Below are 18,318 nucleotides of genomic sequence, written 5' to 3'. Positions count from 1 at the left end.
ATCAATAGAAATTCAGAGAATACAAGAAAGCATTAAGAAGACGATAGAAATATGAATGAGAAGATAGCGGCTGAACAAAATTTTGGGATAATGGAAAGACTATATTAAGGACTTATATGAGAATAGGCATCAACCATGTGGTGTAAAAGCTGAAGAGAGAAACGAAGTAACCGAACAACAAACATGATAAAGGATTTAAGATTCTTCGGGACGAGTTAGGTAAGTTTCAAATGAGGCATGTGAAAATACGTCAAGTTTTTGACCAGAAGCTACAGAATTTCTATAGCTACGGGATAATGGTGTTACCAGAAAAATGACAGGTAATCAAATCAAATTGTGTTTATGTGGTTGTATAATATTATTTTCAAATCACAAGGTCTTCTCTTTAACATCTAAAGGCTCAATATCTTTTTGATAATCTAATGCATAATGTGATAATAAAACAATTTTTCTAATGATCGATCACGGATAAACGGGGAAAAGGGCGTAAATATCCTCTGGTTTCTGTTTAAATGAAACTTCGGAAATATGAAACAACTTTCCTCAATAACTTCGGTGAAAATTATTCGATTTTACTGTAATGTGACGTATGTTTTCTCTGTTACTTCTTAATTATTCCTACTACTTGAGTTGAAATCTGTCAAAAATAAAAAGGTTAATTTACCTTGCTCTCATTAAAAAATATATATGTTCTATTATTTTCGTTTAAAATACATATATACAATATTCGATTTTAAGGCAGTAAGGCATAAATTTTCGTTTAGGCTTTCCAATTATTCCCACTGTATGGAGGTAAATTTATTCAAAAATGAGGGATAATATGTTTTCTCTCATTTAAAGGAGTTCAATGATACTTTTGTAAAATACTTTTCGAGTTTGATACATTATGGTGAACATTTTCCTTCAGACTTTTTCAGAATTTATACTGCTTGAGGTTAATAGCAGTCAAGAGTAAGCAAACACCTTTTGTTTTCTTCGAAAGATACTTACCCTATTTTTTAAAATACATTGCTTTCGTAATAATAATCATAATAATAAATTCTACTTTTATACAATGTGGCGCCTACTTTTAATCTTCCTAACAATTCTCATTGCTTGGGTTTAAAATACAGATGCAAAGAAATAGAAAATAAAATCGTGTTCTCGAAGAAGAAGTCGACTTTTCTACGACTTTATTGGCTGGGAAAATTTTGTTTTTCAAAAGGCATTTCGAATTTAATGAAAAGTTGATTTAATTTGACTTTAAGTGTAGCGTTTCTTTCAGCAGCAAGGCTGCATGAGACGTGCACCTACAGCTTAACGTCAGATCCGAACCACATGAGCTCCCACTGGGAATAGAATTTAACGAAGAAATAACCCTATGTTTCCCCTTTCTTTTCCCATTACATCACCCAAAACATTTAATTACTGTGTTCTGAGGAGAGAAATATGACAAAGTGCAACCCCATACCGCCAGAGCAATCCAACGTTTTCTTTCTACCCTTGTCTTATAGTTCTCCGTATCTGTAAATCCTATTGAGAACTTGATGGGACTGTACGTGACTGTCAGCCGGGCTCGGCCACCATCATCTACTTACACCAGGATCTAAAAGGTCATGTGATGTATTGGGAATATTTAGAAACCAAGTTACAAGGAACATTTCTCAAACTGCTTTATTTCGATTAAGTACTTAGATAAGTATCACATCTAATCACGTAAATGTTTTTAAAAAAACATAGGCCTAATGTCGCTTATACCAATTTGATATCTCAAACCATTGCGAAGATGTGAAAAATATTGGTAGATATTGCTATATCCCTCAAATTACTACGTATTTGTGCGAAATTTTCAGATGATTATTGCTTTTCTTTGTATAATATTGTAGCAACAGTTTTTAATAGTTATGATTACAAGTTCTCGAAATCACATAATTTTAAGCGACGTTCCGAACTTTATCAATTTTTATCATATCTCCGAAACGGTTTAAGATATCGAATTGTAAACGACATTGTGAACTTAAAGTTTATTGAAAACTATTTACGTGATTGAGTATGGTGCTTATTTAAAAATAAAAATAAAAATAAAGCTTTTTGAACAAAGTCAAATTTTCAATTCCTTGTAATTTGTTTCTATTTATTCAAAAACAAATCTTAGTACTTGACTTTGAGTTACTTTGGACATGCATTTTTCTGTCCGTTTCAATTGCCTTGTTGAGCTCCTCCGTGGCTAAGCGGCTAGCGTACGCGCCTTTGGCGTGGGAGACCCGGGTTCGATTCCCGGCGGGAGCTCATGTGGTTCGGATTCCACGTTAATCAGTAGGTCCACGTTTCATATAGCCTCGCTGCTGCAAGGGACGCTAAACTAAAATCAACTCAACTCAACTCAATTGCCTTGTTACTGCAGTAGAAGCATCCAAAATTAATACGTTTCTGATACTGTTGCATTCTTAGTTTATTTCACTGAATAAGAAATGTGGTATTGTAAGTTTTCGTTTAATATATTGATTTGAAATTGTAATAACATAATGTAGTACATTAAAAAAAACACTTTATATTTGGTTGGCAACACGTTTAGTAACGTGGCATTGCAGAGTATGTAAAATAATATCCCATTGTTGATATTTCCATCGTACAAAATTTCAGTTCTTTTTGTAAATTAGTTTAAAAGTTATAACAGTGTTTCAAGATAAACGGTCCACTTAGTATATTTCAAAGGAACAAGAAAGCATTGTTAACCTTAAGGTTTGCTTTCCAGGCAATCACATGTAGCTGCCAATATTTAATTTCACAGAAAGTATAATCAATACCCTAAATCACAACATTGCATGAATGATATTTTGCCATGCTTGTTTTGAATAGTGAGTCTATGTAAATCCAAACACATCATCTGAATATATGTTGGAACGAAAGGAATGGAAAATGTTTTACATATTGCAATTAGATACATATTGCATTGCGTCGACATTTAGAACAATTATTTCGTAACAGATTTAAAAGAAATCCCTTTGCAACTTAGTGAGATAATGTTCCTCATTTTGTTTTTACACGTAAAAACCTAGAGGATATTTCTGAATCTGTACCTTAAACTCGCAGTTTTTTAAAATTAGGGTCTATATTTCCATTCGGGTTTCAATGGAATGTTAATGAAAACACTTAGGAATGTTTCCAGAACATTCTTGAAAGTTTGATCCAGAGCAAAGTGTTTGAAATCATTTTTTTTGAAGAAAGAGGTTGTCAATGTTTAGAGCTTTTGAAATAGAGAGAAAATGACAGTTTACTATGGTTTCAATGATGTTAATCTTTAGTAATATCATTCTTTAGTTAGAAAATTTATTTATTTATTATTCATTTTTTAAAACTTTAGACATTAAGGAAATGCTCTTGCATTTAATAACTTTTCAGCATTTAGTTTTGCTTGAAAATATTTTTAAAGCTGTCCTGGAAGCAGAGATTTCTGTTTAGCGAAAGTTCGCGCTTGTTAACTTCACTGGAACACTTGCTAACTTGGACTTCAAGAAATTTATTCTTTATTTCGTTCTTTTGATTCCCTTTACAGAAAACATGCATCACAATTGAAATTGACTATTTATCAATTTGACTATTTATTTCCTTAGCATGCATTGATACAAAAGATTAAAAAACTGCAAACTTGTCTTTCTTACCATCATAATACATGTAACAGAAAGTTTTGAAACATGTACGGACTGTTCATTTAAGTCTTAGACTGATGGTGATAAAAAAACACAAAGACACTACCACCTATTCATGCTTGTTTCCTTCAGTGTACTTTCCTACTGCATCTACATAACGACTCCAACGCTATCGCCATCACTATAAGCAGTCTGGAACATGTGAATTACGCCGGAATTCCCTCGTCGTCTTATGTTAGAGGTTTTAAATCGTTTCCCCTTGAAGATGAATTTCAGCCAATGAATCAGAGAAACGATGCACGGAGCAAATCTGGCGAGTAGAGGGATACTGTACGACGAGGATGATGCTTTTTGTCAAGAAGTCCGACGCCATTCCTGAAGTTTGATGCTGGACACTGTCATGGTGCAATGTGATCTTACCTATAAACCCATGATTCATCTTATGTAATAATACTGGCCACGAATGTCAGATGTTTGTGAGCTCCAGTTTCTGATTATAGGTGTCCAGTGACGACGCCAGTTTTAATTTCTTGGGGGAAAAACTGAGGTAAATTGTTTTTGGGAAGCAGCTATTTCTTTTGTATAAGCCAGTTTTATAGAAAAGGTCAGTTTTATATTATTTGACCTATGTGTTTTGTATTACGTGACCACTGATGGTGACACGACTAACCTTCTGGTTTTATATAAGAATTCTTGGCATGAATTTTGATTATACGCGGTGTATCTTTAGGCTTTCGTGTAAGATTTGATGACGTGAATCGATGGAAATGCTTAACTCCTCAGGAATTTCACGGACAGTCAGTCCATTATCAGCTCTCACAATACATTGACCTAGGCAATTGTCTTTTCATTCTGACTCACGGACTGGTAACCAGGAGAGAAATCATTCTCCAGAGATATTTTTCCAGCTTGAAAAGTGCAAAACACTGTAGGATTGTTATGCAACTCAATGGTGCAGACTGAATGCTACTTGCAACATTTCGTACACTTCTGCAGCCCTTTTTCCTAGCTTAAAACAAAATTTGGCACGGATTCAATGTATCTTTCGATCATCAATTACACAATCCGAACCGGATCATACAATGCACTGCATTCAATTGCTGCCTAGGCTCAGGTAAGCCATAACGCTGTGACGTTGTTGTGTGATGCTGCCATATGTACTTAGGGTGATGATTCCGAACTAGAATTTATATTTTTTTGAGAATGCGAATAATGTTGATAACCCGTTTCCTTTTCTTCCTGCCACTAAAGTTTCTTAAAGTGTCAAGCTGTGCTTGAGCTAGTGATATTTAATATTTGCTTCGTGCGGGACGGGTAGATGACATGATGTATTGTGTAAGTAGAAGTGGTGGAGCATCGAAACTTGGGAGAAATATGATATAATAATCAGAATGCAGTGGAAGCAGGAGAATTTGGTGTAAGAGCGCTCTTTAGGATGAATCGTATAAGAACAATCTTTATTGACAATTTTCATATAACGAAAGTTTGGTGTAACAAATTCTCGTACGTATTAGGTTCATAGAATATTAAATTCGTGGAAGATTGAGTTTGATTGAGAAGCAAATTTGTTATTCATGATCGATACACTGAAAATTAGATCTTAAAAGAAAATAAGATGTATAGTCATGAACCATGCGTGGACCGGCATCAGTAGCGAAGACAAATCAGAACAAGAGCACGATTATCATCTACTGCATACATCTATGATTCACAACCAGGTCTTCAACCAGGTTGACGTGCATGAAGTCAAGGACGCACACGGACATCCTACGTACCTCTTGAAGAATTCTGCTCTTTCCAGGACCATACTTTCAACCATTATCGCCTATTTCCACTATCTTTGTCGTTCTGGATGTTTTATCGTATGCTGCAGAAGAATTGTCCACTTCTACAAAATTCGACTTTCCATAAAATTCTAAATAAATGAATGACCAAAGTAGCACGAGCTAGAGGCCCCTCACTCCCTGCTTGGGAGGGTAAATATACATGATGATGATTTGAAAAACAGTTTCAAAAATTCAATCACCATTATCTCTTGTTTTCGGTTTATTATTATTACTTTTTTCACTTTTACCTGGTATTTCAAAACCTTCAAATAAGGACTCATCCCGCAGTAAAGGTTGCATTATTGAAGTATACAGCAAGTGCAACCCAAGTTCAAACTGTTCCTTCACACCAATAATAATTTATCGTTTCGACAATATAAGCTTCTTACAGAAACAAATGTATTATTAACTAACAGAAATGCTCGCATGGGCTGAACAGTGAACAACTTGCAACACAGTAAAGTAGGTTGGGTTCTGGCGAAGATCTATCTGTGTACGAAAGTAGGTAGCTTTAGGTAACTTTTTTCTATGCGGAAAATCTGATGACATACACGGACGTTCTTATGCGAGAGACTCCCGTTTAACTCCTAGTAAGAGGTCATGTAGTCTGAGCATCTCGTTAAAGAATAGTTACCGTTAGCATAATCTCGTACTGCGTACATACGTTAAAGTCTAAATATTCTTAGCCTCCATGCTAAAGTTATAAACAACTCTTACCTCAATTGAAGTACAGTGTAGACATTGCCTTCTGGAGTAATTCGTCGGACGAGGTTGAAATCACCAACATATACACTTCCATCTGGCCCACTTGTCAATGCTACGGGCGTGAGAAGTCGACTATCTTTAGCAACACCATTACAATTGTCGCAAAGTAATGGCCTCTGCATTCCCGTTCCCATCAGGACGTTTACTATGCGAGGGTATTGCTTGAAGTGGAGTGTAGATCCATCACCTTTCTGCAAAATTCCTGATAAAAGGTAAAAAGAAAAGCTTAGATATGTATATTATCAAAAGATAATTAAGAAAATTAATTAGCTCATATCCAAAGTTGCTTATATATTTATGTGAAACCCCATTTTACTACTCTTCACTTTCGAAGCAAGCTGAATGTAACTCACTGATGAAAACTGATTGTCTTCTTTCAGTGAATCTCACTCTTTGAGAAGACCACCAACCAATAAAACTTTTCCAGGATCTAACATTATTTTTTTCAACATCCCTTCCCGTTGTAATCTATACAAATCAGCAAGACTGCTGTTCGATTTTCCCTTTAGTGCCTCCAGTGAACAATGGAAATAATATGGATAAAGCGGTAACAGTGACGTGGCCAGAGAGCGCTGACCTGACTCAATCCTGCTCTTATTTAGTACAATGATAACGAGAATGATTCTGTTTACTTCCAGCATGTTTCATTTGTGAATCCGATTGTATATTTTTAATGTATCACCAAAATTGTCCAGTCATGTTCCAAAAAAAAAAAAAAAAAACTTTCCAGAAGCTTTATATTTAACTTTACATAAGATTTCAGCCAAATAGTTTTGTCTGTATTCTTCATTCTCTTAGCTCTGTATTCTCGTTAGTATATGCTTCTAAATTCACCATCTGCGGTTGTGAATAGAAAGCTTTAAAAATAAAAGTTGATGTACGAGTTCTTTCTTTTTTAATTCATGCATAGCTTCTGCTTAAATTAACGTGTGCGACTTCGGTGTGCGGGCTGGGAGCACAAAAATCTTTGTCTTGATTCAGTATTATGAGCTAATTAGAGTGCAACCTGAATTAGTAAGTATCGAACTCTGCTCAGAAACAAGAGAGCTGGGGTCACAAAACGCTAACCACGCATCACCTAATCGAACAAGCGTCATCTGGCTGGCCATAGGATCTCCGAGTATATAGGGATTTCAGAGGGTGAGTAATATTAAAGCTGTTATTATAGTTAGAAAGCCAATAGTGTCCTTAGTTGAAAAGTAAGGGTGAAAGGGAATTTTGTCTTGGTTTCTATTAAGGCCAAGGGGGTTGTTAGATCCTGTTTGATGAAGGAATAGAAGATGTACTATTGATATAGCGGCTACAATGAAGGGTAAGAGAAAATGGAAAGCAAAGAATCGATTTAAAGTAGCATTATCTACGGCGAAGCCCCCCCAAATTCATTGTACTAGCATTGTTCCTAGGTAAGGGATAGCTGATAATAAATTTGTAATGACTGTAGCACCTCAGAAAGATATTTGACCTCAGGGCAGTACGTAGCCTACAAAGGCAGTTGCTATTACTAAAAGTAGAATAGCAACCCCTACTCTTCAAGTATGGAGATAAAGATAAGAGCCATATTTATGGGCTGTAGCAAATGCAAGTTTAATTTTGTACTTCCTTTTACATGTTATATAATTTCATCCAGTATTTCAATACCATGCAACTAAAGGAAACTGAGAATAGTAGACACGTGATCAGTGCGTTGGCTTCCAATATTATATTTCTGTCTTTCACAGGCCAATGTCTCGCACACCCGGTGGAAGACTGTTACAAGTCAAAATTACATATTCGTGGAAGCACGACTTTTAAAGTTAATTATTCTATCAAAATCGCTCCCTGGAATAGCTACTGGTATTTCTGCAATCTAAGGGTTAATTTGTTTAGTTACGTTTATGCGAAAATACTACCAGGTAGAGTTCGCTTCTCTCTCTCTCTCTCTATTCTCTTTTGAGCGATGATACCTCAAAATTTCCATTTTTTGAGTTGTAACACTCTTCTACTGGGTGTGCGATATGTAATGTCACATACAGTTCGAAACATACATACACACACACACACATGATGTGCGATGCTCAATTTTTTTGACCAAGGAGGCAGTTCTAAAACCAGACTCAATAATAATAATACTTGTAATACATTGTCTACATATTCTGGCTAGGAGCCAGACTTGCATTAAAGTCGCCATGGTGACTTGGCGCCGGGAATTTTTAACCCACATATATATGAATGCATGCTTTGTGTATGTGAGTCCCCTTAATAAGCTTCTGGCTACACCAATGGAAAACTCCCGTTTCCTCCCACACTCTTATTTCACCATTTACTTTATCATTACCATTCACTTTTTCCTTGACAACTGCCTACACTAACAGAGACAAAATTGCCTTAATCTCTACTGACCCACAAATTTCGACCGATAAAGAAAGCAGCTCTAATTGATACTCCAATTTATGATTCCAAATACCTTTAAAAGAATTGCAGGATGGCCTCTTTTCCCGGCAGGCTCCAATTTCCTTCGCCTGAATCCAAGAACTACACAGCTCTATCTTGAATCTCGCAACAGAAACATTTTCAAATTCATATTCTCATCAGTATGATAGTAGGCACGTCAACTAGCTTATAAACATCTATTGGCTATATTATGAAATGAATCTTATTTATCTGCAAGGATGTCTGAGATTCCACACAAACGAAAATTTTCAACACTTCTTTCTGGAAAATTCTCTGATAAACACCCGTAAATATGGCGGGAGGACCTTAGAAGGTGAGGGGTCCAAGTGGGAACATTATTTAGGGCCCATATTCCCAGCAAACTTAGAATGGCATAGTCACTGTTTTCGAAAAGCATTTGATTGAAAACATGTAGTATATGATTTAAATAAGAATTTTAGTTGACAACGCTAGTAAGTGAAAACGGCGATCGTGTAGGTGCAACGGAGAACGTAATAGCGGTAAGAAAGTGATTTTGGTAGGTGAAACTTTTTAATTTCTATTTTGTTGTGTTAAAGTATTTTACAATACGAGGTAGTAGTACATACATTTAAAAATATCAATTGTAAGGCTCATGCAGTTAAAAGTAGTTTAAAGCTAGAATCTGAAAAGATCAAGCTTTCACATAAGTGTACTTGGCGCGTATTTTTCCATATACTAATCAAAGCAATATGGCACCGCAAATGTGCTATGGTTTCTTTCAAATATATTTAAATGATACTCATTTTCTGTAAGTATACGCACATTAGATGCATTGAACTAGCTTTTTATAACTGAAAATTGTCATTGTACTAGGTAGATCTATCTTTGCATAACCCATTTCTACAAATATTAAAAACATATATATATGAAGATGAATTTTAGTGAAAAGAAATATTTAGCTGGGGGATCATGTATATATGTGTGGTTTCTAAAGTGTAGTAATGTAGACTAAAGAATAAGAAGTACCATATTTTACGTTTTTAATTGAATGGCTCCGCCGAACAATGTTGCAAGTGACAACAACCCAAGTTTGCAGAAATCGAAAAAAAAGTATATATTGGTTATGTATAGGCTTTAAATTTAGATCTTCAGTTTCAAACTATGTCTTTATATCAAATGATGTTACATAGAATTGGAGCTTCTATTACAGTACCTTTGTTGTTAAAATCTTAATGTGACAGAAATTGTCGCTTGCAACGTTGTTCGGCAGAGCTATTGAATTGTAAGGCTTCCAATTCGAATAATAAAGTTATTCTAAAAATGTTTTGTTAACATCATTAATGGAGATGATTATAATGTAATGATGAACGATAGTGATTTTCAATCTTTCAGTATTGATGTGGAAAAGCTAACTTATTCCATGAGTTATCAGTAAAAAAAAAAAAGATTTCTTCCTGCTGATGTTCATCTTAATAAACCAATTCGTATGAAAAACGTGGACATTGTTCATGGATTTATCCGATATTAATCCTCCCACTCAGGATAATGAACCTAATGTTCTTGCTTTCGTAGATGAGTTGAAAACGGAATATAGTGACGTGATTAGAGGAAGTGGGGCCATAATGACTCCCGGGGCAAGATGGTCACCCCGGTATATAGCGGAGTTCCTCTGGTGACAGAGAATTGATACTACTGCACAAGCACGGACAAGTAGTTAGTGTGGCACGGATTGTTTAGAAAAGAAGACGTCGCTACCTTCAATAGAATGTGAAATAAGCGAAGAAAACCATTTTCATGGTACGTCGATATAAGGTATATAGTGCATATTCTACCTAGTTGCTGAAAAAAGCAATTACTTGAATAAAACATGGTACACACATAGATAGTGAGAAAGGTTTGGCCATCAAACAATCATGCATGATTTGGTTGTGAAAGATGGCGGATAACAGATAAAGGGTTTTTGAAAATTATATTGGGATTGAGGAAATATGGCCCCTTAAAATTGTACAGGGGACCAAAATACCCCGTGTTGAATTGAGCAGGGTAATATATTACCCTGTGAAAAGTATGAAGTCAGTGTTCCCTGTGATCGAGCGTGTGTCCTTGTTTTGTCATCTGTTGGCATGTTAGAGACATAATCTCGAAATTTTTCGATAGCTCCTCTATTCCACGTCGTATTTTCTTTTTCATTTAGTTTTATTTTAGTATTATTTTTGTTTTTATAGTTTTCCACTTATTGTTTTATAGTTATACAACTAATTGTTTCATTAACATTTTTAATGAATAAGGAAACTAGCATTTTCTTATCGAAATAGAACATAATTTTGGTTAATGCGTATATGTTCCAAGGATGGGCTCATTTTAACCAGGGGTTGGGGTAAAACGGTCATTCACAATAGGTCCATTTATTTCCACATACAACTTGTGTGGTAAAACTTTTACGCCTTCCACCTATTTACATATGTAGAATAAAGAAATAAAAATATTGTTCTGCAAGAATCGACTTTCCATTCATAACAACGTTGCTATTTCAATTTCAACCTTAAGGTGTTCATTATGCCTCCACCTCCCCTACTGATAAAATTGGTTGCACAAAAGGGTTTCAAGGTATGATTTATTTAAAAGAACAGAAACCTTTGAAAAAGGCTCCTTTCTCTGTTTCCAAAACGGGAAAATATGAACATATCAAGGAGTAAGTTAAACAAAGTATTCTTACGGAAGTAGATCATTTTAGCTACTATAGCATTTTTTTAGTACGAAATAAGAACAATACTTATACGATCGTGAGTAATTACTACAAGGATAACGAATTAGTCGTTAACGATGTTTATTCTTCTTCCAATTTAGAAGACTTTTTGACAAGCCTCTCAGGCATGACTGTCTTCTCACGTTTAGATTGTAAAAATGAACTTTTTGAGTTTAACGTCCCACGATCATATCCTTTAGGCTAAAGGAGACGGATGATTAAAGCAAGTAAATGATGATGGAAGAATTGGTGGAAGAATGAGAAGAAACGGGAGTACACCGAGAAAACTCATGGACTAGATGTTGCCTACCACAAACTTGCTTGATCGAGATCCAATCAGGGACCCCACACACCAGAGGTAAGCACTCTATCACTAAACCGTGGTGCCCCTACATTTAGATTGAAAAAGAGTGTAACAACATGTCTTATTACATGAGGACTCCCGCGAGATTACCACCATTATAACACCAGGAGGTTCCTACCAGTATAATGCAGTTCTGGCTGGAATTAAAACTGATAGCAATATTCTGGCTAGAGAAATGCAAAGTGTCTTAGAAGGCAAGTCAGAGCATGGTGTAGGAATTTATTTTGATGACGTTTTGTATTTTCTTCAAGTATAGAGGCACATAGGGGTTTGGAAGTACTAGTTACGTGCCTTTGGTATAACAATTTCGCCAGATAAGAGTATATATTTTTTAATAAATGTATAAACTACCTTGGTCACGTAGTTAATGGAAATACCATCTATATATATAAAAGAGAACGCACAAAATCCTTTGTCCGCTCATCACGCTAATACGGCTGAACCGATTTCTTTCATTTTTGGGGGGTTGTTAGGATTTGGACCCTAGATGGTTTTTATCATATCACTTTAATTTTCAATTACCAGTGTCTTGAGATAATTGACCAATCAGGTGTAAATACGTAAAAAAAAATCCTTTGTCCGCTCATCACGCTAATACGGCTGAACCGATTTCTTTCATTTTTGGGGGGTTGTTAGGATGTGGACCCTAGATGGTTTTTATCATATCACTTTAATTTTCAATTACCAGTGTCTTGAGATAATTGACCATTCAGGTGTCCATACGTACAAATCCTTTGTTATTAGTTCATCATAGGTATAAAAATAAACGTATTTATATGCAACCCGCATGACCCTGTGACTCGGCGGGTTAACATAACTGACAGGCGCTATAAATCACTTGAAAGCGAAAAAGTAAAAATTATCTAAGTAACAAAGTTTATTGCGTTCCGGGGTGACCGCAGCGAAGCGGGGTGAACGCTGCTAGTACAATTATAAAAAATAAAATATCAGCTGTCCAAATTATTCCTCCACCTCGTAATAGACGAGGAGGTTTTAATGATTTGTGGACTTTTGTATTTTGGGAAGTTTATTTCTGGTTTACAGAATCTGATGGCTTATTTCAGTGAATTAAGGTCAACTAAGAAAATCTTTAAATGGAATTCAATACAGTATGCATTACTAGATAATTCAAAAATGACTTATTAATAATGTAGTTTGGAAGGTACCTGATCTCTCGAAACGTTTCATAATGCACGTCGACTGATCAGAGAAAGCCGTGGCTGGGTGTGTTTTAAAATATGTCACTAATAATCTCCTCCTAGTAGGGTTTTATTGTTCGAAACTGTCTAAAGCAGATCGCAATGAAAATATTTATGAAACATAATTTATTAGTTTGGTTCGCACGATTGGACGTTACACGCACTAGTTAATGAATTTGATGTATATACAACAAATTGCTTAGTTGGATGCTAAGTAATGCAAAAAATTATGATAGTTTAGTTGAAACTCTTTGCCAGTTTTCTTGTAAGTTGAAACATACATTAGCGGATTTTTTTTTTACCAGGATGTATTATCCATTTGAATTTAGTCAAATTGATAGTCCGATGGGCTTAGTGATAATGAAAAAAGAATCTAACTGCAGCTAACACATGGAGCTTACTTCTCATAAAGGAACCTCTTAAGGATCTTCAGACGAATAAATATAAATTGAGAGATATTGAGGAAATCGAGAACGGTAATAATATTGCCAATTATGTAATCATAAATGTTTGCTAATGAAAAGAAATAAAGCACTTTCATATTCCTATAAAGTCATTCCGTTTGACTTACATATACCTGTGATTGAGTTCCAACACGATGGACGTTTAACTAGCAGGCATACTGGTTTATTTCGAACTTTACATAAAATAATGATAAGATATACATGGGAAGGAATCGTGAATGATGTAAAGAATTACGCCAGATCTTGTAATATCTGTCAAAGAATCAAATATGATAAATATAAAAATGGATCATTTGCAGTTTCATCATAGTTCTTGAATACTAGAGAATGTAATGATAGATATTACGAACATCTAAATGTTACAAATAAACATTTATTGGGGTTGATAATGCCACAAGTTACGTATTTCTCGATAAGTTAACAGTTTTGTCGTCTAAGATTATTTGTACTAAACTTCTTGAAGTGTTCTACCGGCTAGTTTTTCCAGAGACCTTGTCGTCAGATAATGCATCTGTGTTTATATCTCAAACGTCCAAACTCTTTTGTTATGGCCATGGCATTAAGCGCATTAAAATAAGTCCGTATCATGCTGGAATTTTACACTTGCGGCAAGTGACCTGCTAATAAATAGTGACCTGACAGAATTTCTATGTTGATGCAAAATCACTCAACATTCATTAACTATAAATGAGCCACTATTTTTCTTTTTTAGTAAAATTATTTCCCTTGATCTTTTCTCTGCAAAGTCTTTTAGAATTTTGTCTGAGTTCAATAATCTTAACTAAGTTTTGATCCGTTTAAATTTGGAAAAATTCTATTCTCCAGATGCAACACTTAGGGGAAAGTGGGGGAATACCACGCAACGAGGGAATACCACGCACCCTATTTTCTCAGTTCTAATGCTTCGAAACTGATTCAGATTAGTGCTACTATCTAGTTTAGACTATGAAAGACATATTGCATGAGCGAGGCGCCAGTTGCTGCTAGGTGTGGTTCATGGCATGGCGAAATGTTGTTTTGCTGTAATTTCTTCTAATTTACTTCGTTTGCAGATTTCGAGGTATGTATTGAAATACTTAGTTGATTTTTATAATGTGTATACAATGTTTTAGCGTAGTGTGTTAGTAGTAAGTTCATGCTAAATCTGTTTATATGAAACGACGTGAAACTTCTGAAGGTTCAATTTTTCTTTCTCGGCTTGGAATGGGGTAATTGCATGCATGTCGTCCATTGTGCGTGGTATTGCCCCTTCATGAAGCAGTTATCAAAAAGGTTTATGCTGCGTTTCTTTTCCTTTTTTATGTATATTGCAGATGCCATGACACTATATTAGGCAAACAGAGAAGTGCAAATGGACATTAAAACAACTACCAAACGCCATAGGAGCAATAAATGGCGGAAGAAAAATTAGAGAGGTAGCAAATGATTTTGGGATACATGAGGCTACATTAAGAACAAAAGTGAAAGCTGGGATTGTCTGTTCTAAGAAAATGGAAAGAAAACCTGTATTGAGCTCTACACAAAAAGCGGAACTTGCTGGTCACGCTTTACATTTAGCCAAGTTGTTTTACGGAATGTCTCCAATTGAACTACGCAGAATAGCTTATGAATACGCAGAAGCTAATAATATCAAACACAATTTGAATAAAGAAAGTCGACTTGCTGGGAAGGATTGGTTGGAATTGTTTTTAAAGAAAAATTCCACGATAAGGTTAAAGAAACCTGAAGCAATTAGTATTAACAGGGTCGACGAATTCAATGAAGAAAAGGTGAAAGGGTATTTTAAGAACCTGACAGAAGTTACCGAAAAATATCGTTTCTGCGAAGATTAGATCTTTAACGTTGACGAAAGAGGTACATTCATAGTATAGAAACCAGGGCGTATTTTGGATCCAAAGGGAGTGAAACAGCTCAGAGCACTAATATCATGGGAAAGGGGTAAAACCGTTACAAAGCTGACAGGTCTTACATACCCCTATGTTTATCTACCCAAGAAAAAGCATGTCACCTCAGCTGCAGAAAGGAGAATCTACTGGATCTATATATTCTTGGGTGGAGCAATGAATCTAGTGGCTGCAACATTTTGCTCTTATAGCGAAACCGATAACAAATGAACCCGTCCTACCTATTTTGGATCACACGAGCCATATTTAATTAGAAATTTACCATTTTTGTAAGAAGAAAGGAATTGTTATGGTTACAATGCCACCGCATACGTCACATAAACTTCAGCCGCTAGACCTCACCTTTTTTGGTCCCCACAAAACATATTTCAACCAAGAATGCACACTGTTTGCGAAGCGCTACGTTAATGAAAAATTTATCCATATGACTTAGTCGATATCTTTAATAGAGCTTATCTGAAAGCAGCAAATATGGACAAAGCTGTTAATGGTTTTAAACAAGCGGGTATTTGTCCTTTGGAGCTGGACACTTTTAGAAAAGAAGATTTTGAAGCTGCTCAGCAATTCCAGGCCGTAGAACTTGAAGATGAAAGAGAGACTTCTAAAGAAGTGAATTCCCAATTGCTTTCCGATGCTCAAACTATTATAGGCCTACACCAAAATGAACAACCATCTTCGACGAAAATAGGGCTAAATCGAGAACATCAACTACCCGGAACATCATCACAGCAGTTACCATTGCTTGTCCAACCGTCTTCTTTACAAAATGAGGCTGTGAAAGTCTCACAGATTTGTCCTATCTCCAGGTCTGCCAAGTCAACTCTTGAAATAACAAAAAGCGTTCAGAAATCTTAACTTCTACTCCAACCAAACGAATATTGGAAGATGCTGAATTCAGAAAGAGCACTAAGCTAAGAAAGCACCAAGAAAGCAAAGTTGAGAAGAAAACTACAAAGATGTTGGTGGAAAACGTGAAGACAACCTGAGGAAACAAACTAGAAGTTGACCTAAACATACAGTCAACAAACGACCTAAGTTTATGGAAAGAGATTCTGATGCCTCACGTTAAGGAATTAGTGCGTGCCAATACCCGATGTAATGCGTGTGATTACCCGATGTGGTGGGGAATACCACGCGTTTCTCGTTTTCCACAAACTTTATCTTTACAGAATCTATGAAAATCAAGGAGCACTACCAACGACCGAATATAAAACTAGAATGATTAAGTTACAGCATACATTTTCCTCATGTCAATTTGTTTGATTTGTAGCAAGATATTGGAAAATGTACCTTAAGTGCGTGGTATTCCCCCACTTTCCCCTACAGGGACAAAGAAGTGTATATTACTACGTACTCTTGTGTTATTTGCAATTGAGTGTAGATAACAAGCGCGAGGCTTCCTTAGACGCGGGAGCCAATTCGAAGTTACCGTTTCAATTTGCTCAGGTTCTACCCTGCCCGTAACATTCACAATTCTAAACTCTTCTAAACCAAAGTATGTTGATCCAACTCCAACTAGTGAAGTCAATTATTCTTTCGCAATCCACCTACAACGAAATAGCAATTTGTCCGTTTCCGAATCTATGCAACAACAATATTCGCAAGTTTGGAGATTATCATGACCAATTTTAGAGCTGAAGGTTCGGGTAAATATCATACCATATCTCTCATTTGAAACTAGTTTGCATTGGAGATATCGGCATAAAGGATGAAGAGTGAAACAACACCTGTCATTCGTGAATTGTGTGACGTTTATTTCTGATGTGTGTTCCTTTTATTTGCATTGAACCTACGTTGATAATTTACAGTAACGATTGGCTAGCGACAGCGTTAACAGTGAAGGCAACGGATGTGGCAGACATTTTTTCTGGAAGTGAGAAGGTTCCTAATAAATGATCTTACTGTGGCTGACATCTGACATAAATGCGAGGAATTGAGGATGCATTGCAGATGCTTTGAAGAATGTCCAAATTGGAGTGTTACATAGTGTGCGAGAATTTGTGACGCTGGAATTGGAAGAATTTCATGAAGATAAGGAGATATTGATCCTCGTGAAACTGCAAGATCTTTGTGACGCGCGAATGTCCGGTGATGAAGATTGCAGCGTGATTTTGAACTATTTGTAGTTTAGCACAATATATGGGTGGAGCATATTGTCAAACTAGACTAGTGTAGAGTAAAATGGGTCGTACCGTGGTGACATAGACGAGCTTCTTAGTTTCCAGAGTAAGTTGAGGAAAGTGAAGAGGATAGGAAAGCATTCCCAATTGTTGTTCGCATGTACTGGAGGTAGTGTTAGGTAGTGGTAGGTAGTTCATGAAAATTATGTTTGCTAAACAGATAAATCCCAAGATATCTGGACTGGTGACTTGTAGGGGTACTAGATTTCTGAATGTTAATTGAAGGGCAATGAAGTTTGATGCTTGGAGAAAACAATTACTGACGTTTTATGGGGATTAATATGAACTCACCAGCGGTCGATCCACTCCCCGATACGGTTTAGGTGACTTTGAATCCACAATTTCGCATATTGATATTCCGGCTAAAAAAGAAAATTGCTTCGTCTCACCAAATGTTACCATATATGTTTGTGGAATTATACGGAAGTCGGCAGTATACAAGTTATAGAGAAGCGGCGAAGGACATGAACACTTAGGAACTTCAGCTTCTACCGGAAGGAAGGCTGAGAATGCAGACTCATAGCTGACTTGGAATTATCGATCTTGAAGAAGCGATTCGACTATAGCGATACGATGAGTGGCAACGTTTAAATGATATTATAGAACAGACCATCATACTAAACACGATCAAAAGAGCATGCTACATCGAGGACCACAGCTTGGCATCGACCTTTAAAACTTTGCATGACCTTTTCAATAATCCTTGGAGCTGAGTCGTAGTGATGAAAACAGGTCAAAAAGTGAACTGGTGGAATGGAAGAAGATTCCTGTTCTCGACAACTTTCACTGACTTAGTAGAGGAGGCACTCGATAACGCTAAGTTGTGAAAGTAAGCTGTAATATTGGAAGA

The 18,318-nt window shown here is 36.0% G+C and overlaps 1 protein-coding gene across 6 annotated transcripts in view; it reads right to left on the bottom strand.

Annotated features, from left to right (window-relative positions):
* Ten-a (Teneurin-a transmembrane protein) overlaps positions 1–18,318 on the bottom strand; it is a 1,171,522-nt gene that overhangs the window by 59,200 nt on the left and 1,094,004 nt on the right. For all 6 annotated transcript variants that reach the window (XM_081752112.1, XM_081752114.1, XM_081752113.1 and 3 more), the window contains one exon: positions 6,173–6,422. In XM_081752112.1, coding sequence (XP_081608238.1) covers positions 6,173–6,422 — 250 coding nt within the window. The remainder of the gene's footprint in view (positions 1–6,172; positions 6,423–18,318) is intronic.

The sequence above is a fragment of the Thermobia domestica genome, chromosome 3 (genome assembly GCF_964235325.1).
Source record: "Thermobia domestica chromosome 3, izTheDome1.hap1.1, whole genome shotgun sequence".
Classification (NCBI taxonomy): Eukaryota; Metazoa; Arthropoda; class Insecta; order Zygentoma; family Lepismatidae; genus Thermobia; species Thermobia domestica.
Note: the sequence above shows the minus strand (reverse complement) of the source record. Positions and strands in the feature narration are given on the sequence as shown.